Below are 15517 nucleotides of genomic sequence, written 5' to 3'. Positions count from 1 at the left end.
TAAAGGACATATGGAAAACTTTTTTTAAACCATTCTTTAACCAGTACGGACTAAGGACCTGTAGGCAGGCGGTAATGCTGTGCTTTAATCCAACTTTAGTACAGATAAACTGCCGGCTTACAATTTGTTTTGACTTAACAGCATTAAGACTGAAAAAATGTATTCTCAGCAGTTAAGACCTAGTCCCATACTATGGTTTTGGGCACCATTTGAGCCAGCCCCGTAAAGCTCACAACGGTTTCTTATAATGGCATTGGAACGTTAAAATCAGGGGCAACAGGGCGTCGTCATTTGTCGCACGGGAACGTCTTGTCAGCTTAAACAGAAAGCTCTTATCACATTGCTCTTTTACTTTTTTAACAGACTGAGCAACTTGTGTCAGGGATGCAAGTGCATTCAAGATTAATTTTAAGTTTTCATGTATTAAAGAAAGCAGTCTATTTTAAACTTTGTAACCCTTGTATTACTGCAATGCTCTTTGATTTTATTGTTAAAGAACTGTATGCAAATGTTTTAATTAATCACGCATAATAAAATGTACTTACTTACTTACTATTGTATTGCAGGGCACGGTGTCCATGATGCGGGCGCTGCGCTCATTACTAAAGTAAAAATAAATAAATAATGAAGCCAAGCGCGGTGTCTCTGAACCGGGCACCGTGCTCAGTATGAAAGTTTTAAAAAAAATTGAAACCAAGCGCGGTGTCCCTGAAGAGGGTACCATGCTCAACATCAAAGTTTTCAAATAAAACATTTAAACTGAGCCTGGTGACCCTAAAGCGGGCGCCGCGCTCGGAATGCAAATACAAAAACAACAAAAAAAGCAGCTGCATTGTCCCCATCAGTGTCCTAAAACAAAATAGTGCCCACCCACTAGATAAAGCGGACAGTGTAGCAAACCAAGTGGAAAGTCCAGTCGTTATGGGCGGAAACAAATGCAGACAAGGCGGTACCAAGGCAGGACTAACAAGCCTTTTTACGAATCAGAAGTCACCATTTAAGAAGGACAATGACACAAAGCCAATGACAAATATGGGCGGGGCTGCTAGTGCATACCCTAATACAGCTTGCCTTGCAGAGCGAGCAGCGCATGCGCACTGACGCTAGGCTCACCTAAAACAGAATTTAACCGCTGCATCGCCGCTCTTCTACTCCCCTACGGCCAATCCTGATGCTGCTCTTATGCATGAGAGCAGCATCAGGATTGGCTTGAGCGGCCTGAATGTACACTCCCAGAGAGAATGGGAGCATGTGCCTGCTGTCTCCAACCCAGCATCGCAGCTCGGTTGGAGACAGATCAGTGCGAATGTTGGTTTGGCCATCCTAAGGCGGGCAGCCAAACCGACATGCGCACTGATAGCAATGCCCACCACTCCCTCTCCGTGACTGTCCCCAAGACTCGGCACTTAAATAAAACGATAAAGCCTCAAAGTTTGAAAAATAAGACGAGAATAAAACTGGTTTATTGAGTGTGGGTGGCGAAGATATGAAGACAGATGTGAAATCAAAACTGATGGTAGACTTGTTACAGTGCTTGTTAATTCATATGCTTGGTATACTATTATTGAGAGATGTTGTTGATAATTTGTGATCAAATAGGTTACTTTCTCATGACGTATCTCCTGGAGGGTATACTGGTAATAAAATTGATTTAGCTGGCTATTTCTGGGCCACTGTTTATTTTCAGGATGGCATACTCATGGCAAGGTGTATGAGAAAGAAAGGACAATCTTTGCCAGATTGGCCGCATCAAGAGGAGATGGGCATCAGCTTAGATACCAGGTCCAAACCACAAATTCAGGTACTACCTCCAGGAAGGATCTCAAGACCTGGCTCTTCGACTGAATCTCTACATCCAGACAGATCAGAAGCCCCCCACCCATCGCCTTGAGACCCTCAAGGGGAGCAGCTGCGCTATACAAACTCCTGATTAATTGATTGATTGATCCTTCGATAATAACGTCACAAGTGGATGATTTTGAACATGATTTAAAACAAAAATACAAGGATGTGTTTAGTGAGAAATTGGGTGACTTTCATGACTTGAAATATCATATAATACACAAAGAAGGTGCTGTTCCTATTTGACATGAGGTTAAGAATGTGCCACTTTCGTACACAGTAAAGTTTAAAGTGATACTAAATAACTGGTGTAAAGAGGAGATTATTAAACCGGTGGAATGTTCGCCTTGGTTCTCTTCAGTAGTTGTTTACCATCAAGCCATGTTGGATGGGGATTCTAGAATATTTATCACACCGGAAGGATGCTTTTGTAATTGCAGAATGGCTTTTCAGTTGGCCAGTGACGCTTCTGAGATTAATGAAAGAGACGCTTGAAGGCTTACCTGGTGCTACAGCTTTCCAAGATGATCATTTGATTTTTGGATGGGACACAACAGAACATTACAGGAACTTAGAAAATATTCTATAAGCATTATCCAACAAGGGTTTGACAAAATTTAAATTTTGTAAACATGAAATGGAATATCTCAGACTATTTTCATATCTCCCATTGCTGGTTCAAAAGAACAATTGATAGCCTTTCTTGGTCTAACAGAATTTTACTCAAAATGTGTTCCAAATTATGCTTCTAAAGTTGAAGTTTTTAGAGTTTTACTAAAGAAAAATGTCAAATTTGTATGGAGTGATTCTATTACCCAAACATGTAATGAAATGAAAACCCTGACTGTTAAAGCACTTTGGGGTTACAAGCCCCTTGCAACACTTTTTCTCAGCCTTTACGTCACTTTTTGTGACGCAGCGGCGGCATAAACTATGTCCCACATTGCTGCCCATTTACAACGTGACGCATTTAGGGAGAAATGTCACATTGTAAAGCCCTGCGCCACATTATACCTGCATCAGATATAATGTATGCAAGGTGGGCGTTCCTATGCGAATAAGCCTCGTAGAAGTGACTCAGTGAAATCTACAAGATTTACTGCGCCACTTCTAGGACGCCAAAGCGTCAAAACATTACGCTTTCTTGGAGCAGGTAAGGAGTGACACAGTGTATTGAATATAGGCTTCCCCCAAGCATTGCTAGAGTTGCGTCATGCTTGCAACACAACTCCAACAATGCGTGACTTTTGTGCAGACAGATGCGTCAACATTTATGATGCATCTGCCACTCCTTGCGCCCTGGTGCCCCATATTGTAAATTTTACGCATCCATGGTACCACAAGGGGTTCTTGCCCGGCGCAAGGAAACCAACGCATCTCTGCTCTAATGCATAGATTAGTCAGTTTCTTGTAAATAATCCCCTTTGCCTTAAACCATTTGTCGTGGGTAAAGACTGTGTGGTAGTAATGGATGCAAGTAATTTTGTCTTAGGAGTTGTTTTCATGCAAAGGAAATGGAAAAGAGTGAATTGTTTCCTATCCATCTAGAACATTATGTAATGCTGAAAGAAATTATTCTGTAATAGAGAGTGAACCTTTTTAGTGTGCTTGACAATTAAAGCATTTTCAGATGTTATTATGGGAAACTAAATTTGTCTTAAGAACTGATCACAAACCTCTTGCCATTGCCTGGTGGTGGTCGTATGATGACAGCTAGGTTAGCTAGATTGCCATACAAGTTACAAGTAGATCAGTATAAGATTGAGTATGTTCCTGGGAAAAACAAAGTTCATACGTGTTGTATGTCAAGACTACCTTTAACGGATGAGAGTTTTATTAAACAGGAGAATCAGAATTTCGGATGAATATGAGGTTTCATTCTCCTATATGGATATCAATTTCACCAATAACGAGAATGCAGTCATTGATAAAGTGAAATGGGATAAGGAGATGGAAACAGATTTGAATGTGTGTACAGTGATTAAATTCATTAAGTGTGGTTGGCCATAGCATGTCTGGTGAATTCATGAGTTATTTTAGGGTACTTGAAGAGCTTTCTATAGAAAATAGTATAGTCATGAGAGGGGACACATTTGTACCTCCTATCAGTTTGAGAATTTTTCTTTCATCATGCCCTCAAAGGTATATCGGAATTTCGGGCACCAGGGGGCAGTTATGGGAACATTTTCAGAGGCCAGACATGGACACAATGGTGGATCAGCAAGTCAGATCTTGTTATATTTGCTCTAATTGGGACAAATCGGCTAAACTAATGATTACAGAATCATGTCCAGTTGAACTTACTGATGGACGTTGGAGGAAATTGTGAATAGATCTGATTGGCCCATTTGCCATTTGGGATTGTTGTGGTGGATTATTTTTCCAAGTGGCCTGAGATTAAAATGCTTAAAGAAGCCATATCTGAATTACTGGAGGGAAGCACTACAGGCTATGTTGCTTGCTTTTAGAGCTACTCCCAATTCTGTGACTTTGGTGAATTCTTTGGAGATGCTAAGAGAACGAAAACCCAAATACTACGCTTATGCCATTTTGGTTAAAAAATTAGAAGGGGTGCAGTTTTGAAATTGACTTTCAAAATGTAAGCAAGACTGTGAAGAGTTACAAACAATGAAACTAAATATGGGCACTAAAAGAGAATCTTGCAGTAAAGAATTGGTGAACGTGGTGATTATGTACGACCCAAGAAAAACAGGGTTTCTGGAAATGATTTAGCATGTTGGTCTGATCTTGTGCAAGGTAGTGAAATGTTTAAGAATGCAGTATCGGTGATTGGTGGAACTGGGTGGAATCTCCATCGGGTTTCTATATAGAAGGGTCAAAAGACATATGTGTGAAAAATGGTGTGGACAATGGTATTTTGTTTTTGGACTTGCCTGTGGCTGAGCATGGTTGAGACTACACCATTAGGCAAGAGTGTACCGTGTGGTGAAGTTGAGCAGGCAAATCTTTCTATCGATCAGGCAAAATCATCCTTTGAAAAATAGGAACAATTGTGCCTATTAGCCTATTTGTCTCATGATTATATTGTGCATTGAATATTACCCTGTGTTAATTCTTGTTATTTCTTTTGTAGAAAGGGGAAGATGTGTAGGATGTTTCCTTTCAATATTGTTCTATGGGTTTGTGCCAGCGTGGGCTGGAACGTGAGGTGTGGGGATAAAAGGAATGCGTGCCCTGCATAAAAGGTCAGTTGCTTGGAGACACGGGAGACAAAGTTACTCTCCTCTCTCTTGGTTGTTATTTCTATTAAACCCTTTCATTGGATTATTTCTTGTTTATTTGTTTGCTTCTACGTTGCCTTCAGCTTCATTCACAACAGTAGCCCCTTCTCTACTTCCTCTAATCTCCACCGACTACTAATTTTATATTTGTTTTACTTTCTTCTGAGTATAGGAAGAGATTTCTGCTTCTGAACTGGGAATGTGGCTGTGGTCGAAGTGGCATTGAAATTATGTAGATTACTGAGGGTACTGTCTGTGGACATGGACCAGAAATTTGTTGAAAAGTCTCTAAATGCTGAGGTCATAGTGTCCTGCTAGGAGGTTTTCCAGTTAGCCAGTGTGGAGGAATCTTTGAGATTGGCAACTTAATGTTAGATGGAGCCCTCTAGTGCTCACACCATGTTAATGAGCTGAATTTATTAACAGAAATAAAATCACAGGAGGAAAATAATGTGGTTTAATAGTTAACCAGTCGTGTTTTTGCTGGCTCATGGTTTCAGAACTAAGGGCCTAATTTACAAGGAACTGACGCATCTGCATAGATGCATCAGTTTCCTCGCGTCAGCGCCAAATGTCCTTGTGCCACCATGGATGCGCTGTATTAACAATACAGTGCTCCATGGCGCAAGGATTAACAGATGCGTCAGAAATTCTGACGCATCTTTTGCCACAAAAGTGACACATTGCTGGAGTTGCTCAGGAAAGTGACGGAACTGCACCACTGCGCCATAACAGATAGGCGAGCCCCATTCAAAAAGTCCTGCATCATGCCTTATGCCTGGTCGTAGCAGGTGTATGGATTTGGACGCAGTTAAGGCGTAGATTGACGCAGTGAAATGTAAATTTCACATCGTCAGCTGTACATGGCTTTTTGGTTGGGAACGCCCACACTGCATACATTATACCTGACGCAGGTATAATGTGGCGCAGGGCTTTACAAAGAGACACATCTCTCTAGATAAGTCAAGTAAATGGGCCGCAATGTAGTGCATTATTTTCGCCCCCGTTGTGTCACAAAAAGTGATGCAATGTTGGTACAAAAGTGTTGCAAGGGGATTGTAAATTTGCCTTTAAGATTTAACTGTCTGGTCATTTACAAAATCCAGCAAAGTGTCGAGCACTGTCTCTAACCGCAGGCTAGGGTTGCCTTGTAAGCTAAGGTTAATATTGGCAATTGCTAACATTACAATCTCTTCTATGAAGAAGGAGTTCTGACAGCGCCAAATAAGGTGGTCGATGGGCAAGAATGGCTAGAGGACCAGCAGTGAGCCAGAAAGTCAGAGTTCTTGAAAGCAGTGCTTGAGTTGTGAAAAAAATAAGGGAAGGGGCCCAATGTGTTTCATAGGTGCCCAGAACCGGTGCACCCGAATGCTCTAATTTCTAAATACCAAAGATTGATTCTACCTCATGTCTCTTTCATCCATCACCCTACATTCCCTGTCTCTTCATCTCACCCTTGCTTGTTCTTTTTGTTCTCCGCTCTCTTCCTTTGTCACTGTTTTCCTATCTTTCTCTTTCACCTTCTTTCTCTTTTTCTGTTTTTCTCAATCTTGCTCTGAGTCAAAGTCTCATCATGGACAAAACAGCCCTGGTCCCTAAAGATGAGTGCCCGTGCTCACCACTAACAACCACAGGCACAATTTAAGCAGTGTTAGTAAGGGTGTTAGACAAGTGATTTCTGTTGTAAAGTGTGAGAATGCTCAAGGCATGATAGGGTTCTCTGATTGATGCACTGAGTGTGTGACTGTGGTAGTAGTCAGAGTATCCTCTGGTACAGAGTGCAGGTAACGGTGCTCATGTGAGCTCTATTCTATATCAGGTACGGAGTTGCTGCAAGTGGCAGACTCACATCCCCACCTCTGGTTTGGAGGCTTCAGGTGCATGAAGCATGTGGGTTCCAGTGTCTGGAGTAGTGTGCTAGTGAAAGATGTGGTGGTGAGTGTCAGGGCCATCTAAATAGCAATATAGGTCTCCGGACAAAGAAGTGGACTGGGCTGTGCCTACTCTCCGGAATAAAATTGTTTAACGGAAAATTAATGTTACATTTTGGTCTCCATGGGGCCCCTATTCTCGTGAGGCCCCGGGCAACTGCCCAGCGTGCCCATGTGTTAACACGGCACTGTTGAGTGTCCCAAAGTGGGGGAACGTTTGCAAGAAGCATGTGGATCATAGCCTGTGGATTATGGGTTCAGCAACAGTGCCAGAATCAGATGCCTTATCCTCCTGTATGGAATGTGCCAGCAATGGATGAATCTGGTCCATGCCCTGAATGCATGGAAATGTGTAAGATAAAGACAGTACAAGGTGTCTCCTGCAGAGCATGTTTATTAGTGATGTTAGTGATGTGCAAGGTGGAGAGAGCGCTTGAGACCCTGCCACAAGTGAGGAAGAAATTGCGTGTTGGCAACGTGCAGCGTTATGTTTATTCATGTCACACCATGGCCGGAAGTGCTCGCCTTCATTGGTTACAAGGCAGATTTCCAGCATCAGGGAAACGGGGAGCATGAGCAGCCCTCCTACATTTTGTGGAGACTCGGAGGACTTCCTTTTCCTTCAGCGAAGCAGGATGCACTGGCCCATTCTGATGCCAGCTGGCCAACATCCTTAATTAACAGTTTTGGCCACGCATGATGAGTGACCCAAGCATGGGTTGGCGTTTCGGACGAGTGATTGAGATACTCATTCTTTTCTTTGTGAGAGTCAACTACCAGCTGGGCAGGAAAGATGCACCCGATGGGTATGAGTTTATGAGGTCTGTTGAGAAAGAACACCTGCCCCTTCTCAACCAAACACAACTCCCATCAGTTAGCCCAAGAACCGTCACATTCCACCCTGGAAAGGTGCCCTGTCCTAGTGGGGTGCTGTCTGCGTCTCCCGCTCCGGTACTGGGCTCCATGAAGCCCTTTTCCCCCACGTCCACCTCTCCAGGCCTTGGTCAGGAGTCTTCTCTGCTCTAACTCTTTTTATGAGCCAGATCTTGCTCTTTCTTCCTCTGCTTCTCCTTCTGCTTCTCCACCTTCTCCTGTGCTTTCTTCTCCTTTTCCACAGCAGCGTTCATCTCCTTTAGTTTGCGTTTGATCAGAGTGCGGTCATGAGAGTTGTTGATGCCCAGGCTCTGTAAGAGACAGAAGAGCAGCATTAGATGTGAAACCCAGGCTTGTGATCTTTCCTATAAGTACATTTGTGGACCAACTATCACTCAACTTCCAAAGTTTACGCAGACATCTTTTTAAGAAAAATGTTTACTAATATGACTATCCTCACACACCATTATAGGACTAGTTATAAAAGTAGGGAGTACTGGGGCTTTTGGCCCAGAAATAAAATGTGGATCTGGATATCTTCATATTTAGTTCTGAGATCTAGGCAAGACATCAGTGTCTGGCCAGCTCTTGTTTCTGCACACCATTTAGCAGTGGGGAGCTGCTAGGCCTCCGACGGAAAGATTCAGCTGGTCCTGCCCAAGGGAGACCCTTTGATGCCAGTTCAGCCAGCACCGTGTAGCCAGGTGACGGCATTGGAAGGCCCACCCTATTTTCAATAGGGTGTTCAATGTTGTGTTGTCCTGCCTAGAACCACCATGCAGGGCATGGGGGTCCCGTTCAGGAAAATATCAAAAAATATCCTTCTAATTCTGTGAAAACACTTAATGTGGCATGGACATTTATTTTCCATGTGCCATTTTTGTTCCTAAAAACAAACGATTGCCTGACCAGATTACCATGTTTGACAAATTTTCAGCAAAAATATCATGTTGTTTCAGTGGGGAATTCAAAATACAGTGGTTTGTTCTCCACATGACTGGTAAGTCTACTAATGAAAACTCCTTATCCAAACGCAGGACTAAAGCTATGCTGCAGTACATGCCTGGTCCTCTTACCTGGCAAGAACTTGACTGAGCGGCTATCAAGATTAATATGACAACCTGAAACAGACCTATTTTGTTTTTCCATGTAGTTAGTAATATCAAATCTTGAACTATTAATCTTAAAATAAATGTGAAAATGTTCCTGCATGTCTTGATTTCAGCTAGATTTCACGATCTACGGGAATCAGTGATTTATGGCCCATGTTACAGAATTTATGACTATTGTGTCTCAGACACGTTTCAAATGACCTGCCTCTTCAATATTCATTGATGCGACTCATTGGGAATGGGCAATAACGCAGGGATGGTGGCCTGCTGAGGACATCAGACTATGTTTGCTTTAAAATAAAGCAACTTTTTTTTAAATGCATCCCGTTTTCCTTAAAGGAAAATGGGATGCATTTCAAAAAGAAAAAGGAAACTTTTCTCATTCATTTTTTAAGAGTAGGCAGTGGTCCATTTGCGACTGACTTTGCAACCGTATTCTGGTTGCAAAACAATCGTACATGCCCTTGCGACTCGCTATTACGAATGGACGCCCTTGGCATGCCCCTTCCTAATAGCAACTTCCAAACCCTATTTTGCGAGTCGGTAATAGGTTACAAAATTGAAAATAGGGTTAGTACATGCCAGAAGCCGTTTTAGCAGTCGAAAATGGCCCGATTCTCAGTTTGCGACCGCTGAAAACCGTCATACACCAGCCCCATAGTGATTTGTATATTAAAGGTACAATATCACAATGAGATTTCACTAAGAAATGTAGGGTCAGATTTCCCAAGATGCCAGGCAACACAGTGCGGCACCCAGAGTTGCTTCACTGCATTGCGTGACAAGGAGAGAGGAGGAGAGCACAATATCTACAGAGATATGGCATTCTCCTTCCCTTTCCCTAGCGCCGGTGCACAATCAGATAGCCGAGCATTATGCACACACCTTTGCACCATACTGAATTTGTCTGTGTGAGTCCAGCATAGATTTTGCACTGGAAGAGTATCCTTTTTACGCTGGAAATTGAATCCAACAAAACATTTTGCGCTTGTCTGCATTTCTTTTGTCACACAAAGACTGAGGTAAAGGTTTGTGAATCTGGCCTGATGTATATCCAAGATGCTTCTAGGATTTAAAGCATCAAAAACTCTAAATAATAACTATAATAAATGCTTATTATTCTAATGAAATGATGAACATAGTAATGTATTAAATAACATGTCCAGGTCTAACTCTTCTATATCTTAATCAATCAAACAAATATGTCTCCATAAAACCTTTACATACCTACATACAGCAAGAATATTACAAAATAAAAAGTTCAAGAGAAAATTATCAACTGAATGAATTCCAATATGCAGCAGTTTTCATCATAAAAATGCAGAAAATCCCCTGATTCTTACTACTTGGCAATCCCCAACAGCACTGACCTTCTTCAGGACCTCCAGAGGCAGTAACTGTCACAAGACTTTGTTATATGTTCAGTAGGATAGTCAAATATTCTTAAGACATCTTTAGGTGTCATTACGCTAGAATTCCTCAACTTCGATCTTAGCCAGCTTTGACGAAAATCAATAAAGAGTCTTCAGATTAATAAAAGTTGATATTTTGAAACACAACCCTTACCAAAGCTCTGTGAAGACCTTAATCATTTCTCTGTACACAAGGAGGGTGCTACCTTTCAAGTAGTCATATTTTTACTCTTGATACAGTTCCCTCTACTCCATCCCTCTATTTAAGATGTTGGGGTGATATTATCCACTCCGACACTCGCTGTTGCTGCTACACATCTGGAATCCTCATGGCTTCTTACACAGTTAGAGCCTCATTTATGGCATGTTGGCTTTGGGCAGCTCAGCAAGGCGCAGCACACCATAATAGTAGAAGGAGATTTGAATACTGTATTAGGATGTGATGCACAAAAAAATGTACTCCCCAAGGTAGATCACGCATGTGGGGTAACCAAAGAGGTTATGGAAGGTACTAGAGGTAGTAAATCCTTAAGGGAAGAGCTCAGATCTGTGATGCTGACCTGTGGATTAGGATTCCTTAATGTTAATGGTCCTACTCCTTCTAATGCGAATTATTATGGCAACTGGGGCACATCTATTATAGATTTTATTTTTGTAAACACCAATTGCTGGCTAATGGTGAGGTATTTGTGAGTATTTCACTGCATAGATAGTGACCAAAAATCCACTTGCTGCATACATTTGTGTGCAATTCCCTTTTCCTGATTTAGTTGTCCCAGCAATGCGTTAGAAAGGCAACCTCGAAAAATACAAGCACTTCACCCCGGTAGTTGAGGAACGCTATCCACTCTAGTATTGAACAACTATTGCTGACAAGGCTTGAAGAGAGTAATGATAACAGGGCATTGGTCCTATCCGAACTAACAATTGTTAAGACTCCCCCCCCCTTCTTGATGACTTCCAAGAGTTTTGATTATGCGAGCGGTAATAACCGTATTGGTAATTGGTTTGATCGTGAATGTTGGCTCAGGAAGAAGGATCTGTCATATGCCCTGGTGAGACGCTATGAGACCATTGATTTAGAGGAGAATTTTATTAGTTTTAGACAAGATTATAAAGAATTGATCCGGTAAAAGAAGCTTGTAATGCACCTTAAGACCTGGGAAAAGAAGAAACAAGCAGCTAGGGATAAGAATTTTAGGAGCTTTTGGTCACTAATTACCTTGTGTTATAATCTGTGTGGGATAAGTAGGCCATGTGCATAGGGGCACAGGAATATGTTACACCCTTTAATAGGCTTTATGCCAGTGAGAAGCTTGAAAATAGCCCCCAACAGACTACAACTCTGCTTACTTAGTCAACTATAGGAATGGGCACTTGGGACTTTTTATTCGATGCTGAGGTAGAAGAGGTTATTCTACAACAAAGGCGAACAAAGCTGTGGGCCCCGATCTTGTATCAATACACATCTACAAGGTTGATCTTTCATTGTGGGTCCCAATCCCTGTTAGATTCATGCAGTATTGACATCTGGAAACACCCCTAGATCATGGAGTACAGCAACAATTGTCCCAATATTCCAGAAAGGTGCGAGAACGGATCCATCCAACTATTGCCTGATATCATTATTAGATGGCGCGGGCAAGATCTATGGGAGGGCTCTCTTTAACTGCTTGCAAGACTGGGTAAAATCTAAAAAAATACTATAAGACAACCAAGCAGGTTTCATGAGGGATATGGAAGGATTGACCAGGCCCTGCACTTATATTCTATCCGCATAAATGATGTTATGCTAAGGAGAGTCCCCCTCTACCTACCATTTATTGATTTAAAGTCAACTTTTGACTCAGTAGATAGAGACCCACCACAGTTGGTGTTGCAGCAGCAGGGACTGTCTCAGTATTTGCTAACAGTCATGCAAAGCCTTCATAAAGACACAATAGCTCTAAATGTGGCAAAGGGGCGAAACAGGTGTGCGTCAATGGGGTGTATTGGTTCTCTTGCTCTTTTCATTATTTGTGTATGATATAGGCTCATATCTAGACAGCTTAAAGCTGGATAGCCTGAGACTTGGTAATAGGAGGATCTCTGTGTTACTATTTGCAGATGATGTGGTCCTGTTATCTCTCACCGAGCTTTCGATGCTCAAGCTGATCAAGGGATTTGTTGATTATTATTCTATGATAATGAAACCAAAGTCTGTGCTAAGATGCTCCTTTTACATGAATATCGAGATGCTGAAATGGGTGAACTATTTTGAATACCTTGGCGTACGATAGGGTTTGGAGCCAGACCAGCACAGGGAAAAGGCAGCAGCAATGCTAAAGCAGGCCACAGCGGCAGTTATAAAATGCAGGTAAAGGTTAGGGGGGAGTGCTTGAGCACGCCATTGCATGTATACAGAACAAAGTTAGTGTCAGTAGCAAGATATGGAACATCTATTTGGGGCTTTATCAATGTGCCTACAATCCAGAAAATAGAGAAAAGGTTTTAAGATCAATATTATCCGTGGGGCTGTGTACGCCCCAAGCTGCACTCTATCTGGAATTGGGCATTAAACCCATTTCAGACATCATTGCCCACCCTTCGATTCTTAACTTGGTTCGCCAACATAGGACTCACCATGCGGGTATATACACCTGGCATCTATCAGAGTGGTAGCTTACCATCCTGGAACAAACAGGAAGCCTTGGTGGGATCATGTTTGAAGCATCCTAAAATGACTCCAACATGAGATTATTTATGAGGATCCCTCTGTGATTAATGGACAGACACACATACAGATCGAGAAGGCCTACTGGCAGCATAAACTCAAAATGTCTACAACTCTAGTAGGAGTGGATCCTTGGTACAAGGATTTCAAAAGCTCATGCTGGTTAGAACCCTAACCAGATGATATTTACCCTGAGGTAAGGCGTGCGCCATGTGTCAAGTTCCACTTGTGGACTCTCTCCCCTTAACAACATCGATTGCCAGATGGAGTAACGCTGTGGGTAATGATGATCTTTGTGACTGTGCTAGTGGAGAAAAAGAAAACAATGCCCATTTTATGTTATCCTGCACAAGCGCATTGGGCCCCTGAAAGGAAATGGTTTGCTCCCCTATTCATTGCTTATAATCTATTTAATGTGGCCGATGCCTTAGACCTGTGTTAAGGGATGGACCACCCAGTGATCTGTTGCACAGTTTCCATGTAGATCTGGAGTGCTTGGATCATGATTGGGGAACTGAAGAATAAGGGAAGATCAGGCTGGCCTTAGTCTGTTATTATTTTCACTTGTTGTGTGCCAATAGTGTGTTTTTATGTTTTATACTTATTACGCTGCCATGATAGTCATGAGTAGGTAGAATTAAGGATTGGATCTTATATTTTATCCTTGTTTTAATAGATTGGTGATTTGTAATGATTGTATTGGGGTTTAGTGCTGGGCTGTACATATGCAATTGTTTTATACATATATTATTGTGATTTTCACGTTGTATGATGCATACAGTCAAGGCAAATGCTGATAACAATAAAATAAAATATTTTGGATTCACAATTATTTAGAATGATCCCAAGTACTGCTCCTCAAGGTTGCAAAAAAAATGTAAGATATTAAAAATCAATAGGGGATAGATTTCACAGTCCATTTTATTATCCAATGTAAGTTTTTCTGGTTATTGTTAGTGTTCCTCTGCCACAGGTAATATGAAAGCTGTTGCTGGATAGAAATAGTAATACTGCTAAGGCCTCAGTTAAGAGTTTGGTGATAAAAACGGCCAAACTCACTCATTCTGTAAATAGAGATCCACTTGGTTGAGGTAAATACCTCATAACACTGATTATGAGTGTCTACTATGTACTGCAGAATTGGTATTTACCTCATGTGTTAAATATCAAATATGTGCTAATTGTCAGGTGCAGTAAATATGATGGCCAATTGATAGCACAAGCATACATCCATTTGGAAGTCACAGGAGACAGAACTGAATCCATAGACACCAGAACAGCTAGAACAACACTGTGAGGAAGTGTCTACCTCAAAACAGGACAAACTGAATCCATTGCCATCCTCTGAGATCATTCAGTCATCATAAGCAGGAACCTAAAAAACGTTTTCATGATGGATCCCAACAGGATAAGGAAGTACAAGTTTATGGACCCTGAGCTAGAAGTCATGGCCATGGAGATGGTAAGACACCAAGACCGTCCACTCAACATAATGTTAAGAACATTAAAATAACAGGTTCCACACCTTGATATGCTAGATATCTAAGGGGCACATGCACCAAGGTATTTTGCAATCGCAAACAGTGTGATTCGCAAAAATCGTCCGTTTGCAATCGGAAAATGGCCTTTTGCAATGCATGAAAGTTTTGAGATTCGCAATTTAGGTAATTGCAATTTCTTGCAATTTCCTAAATTGAAAATGCAAATAGGGAATCGCAATTTGCGATTCCCTAATGCTAATGAAAGAAGCCTTTCCTAAATGCCAACTGTGCATTTTGGAAATGCTAATTAGTATCTACTTCAAGTCGATGCTATTATGTGCATACTTTGAAAAATGCACAAAACTGCATTTTTCAAAGTACCATGTGGTGCACACATCACCCTAGGCCATGTGTGTGCTTTACATGTGCACCTGTTATTTGTTAGAGGCGCCTCAGGGGGGCCTTAGGCCCGGGGCACCATTGCCTTTGCGTTACCTAATTTGCGATTACCAATTAGGTAATCGCAATTTAGGCAATGCAAGACCATTCCCAACTATGTGCCTTGAGGCCCATAGGAAAGAATGGAGTCGCAATAGCAAATAGCGATTTCCTAATTGCTTTTGCGATTCTTAAGGAATCGCAATTCGAGAATTGCTATTTGCGGCCTGTTTTGATGCATTGGATTTGCGATTACCAAATAACGATTTCTTAAAAATCACTATTTGATAATCGCAAAATGTAACTTTCATGCATGTGCCCCTTAGTGAGTTGCCAAGCACAGGCACGGACACATGGGAACTGGTAGTGGTTCTCCATCTCAGCTCTACTTCAAGAAGTGGGAAGAAAAAAAGACCATTCTCAATATGTCTGGGGTGGAAGACATGAAAGAAGGTCTTGAGGTTGAAGGAATC

The 15517-nt window shown here is 41.7% G+C and overlaps 1 protein-coding gene across 1 annotated transcript in view; it reads right to left on the bottom strand.

Moving 5' to 3' along the window:
• Positions 1-7366: 7366 nt before the first annotated feature.
• Positions 7367-15517, bottom strand: part of SAMD14 (sterile alpha motif domain containing 14) — a 294092-nt gene continuing 285941 nt past the window's right edge. Inside the window, exon 10 of the mRNA XM_078645242.1 lies at positions 7367-8199. Within this exon, the coding sequence (XP_078501368.1) occupies positions 8038-8199 (162 nt within the window). The 3' untranslated portion in view covers positions 7367-8037. The remainder of the gene's footprint in view (positions 8200-15517) is intronic.

This window comes from Lissotriton helveticus, chromosome 5_1 (genome assembly GCF_964261635.1).
Source record: "Lissotriton helveticus chromosome 5_1, aLisHel1.1, whole genome shotgun sequence".
NCBI lineage: Eukaryota > Metazoa > Chordata > Amphibia > Caudata > Salamandridae > Lissotriton > Lissotriton helveticus.
This window is presented reverse-complemented; position numbering and strand designations above follow the sequence as displayed.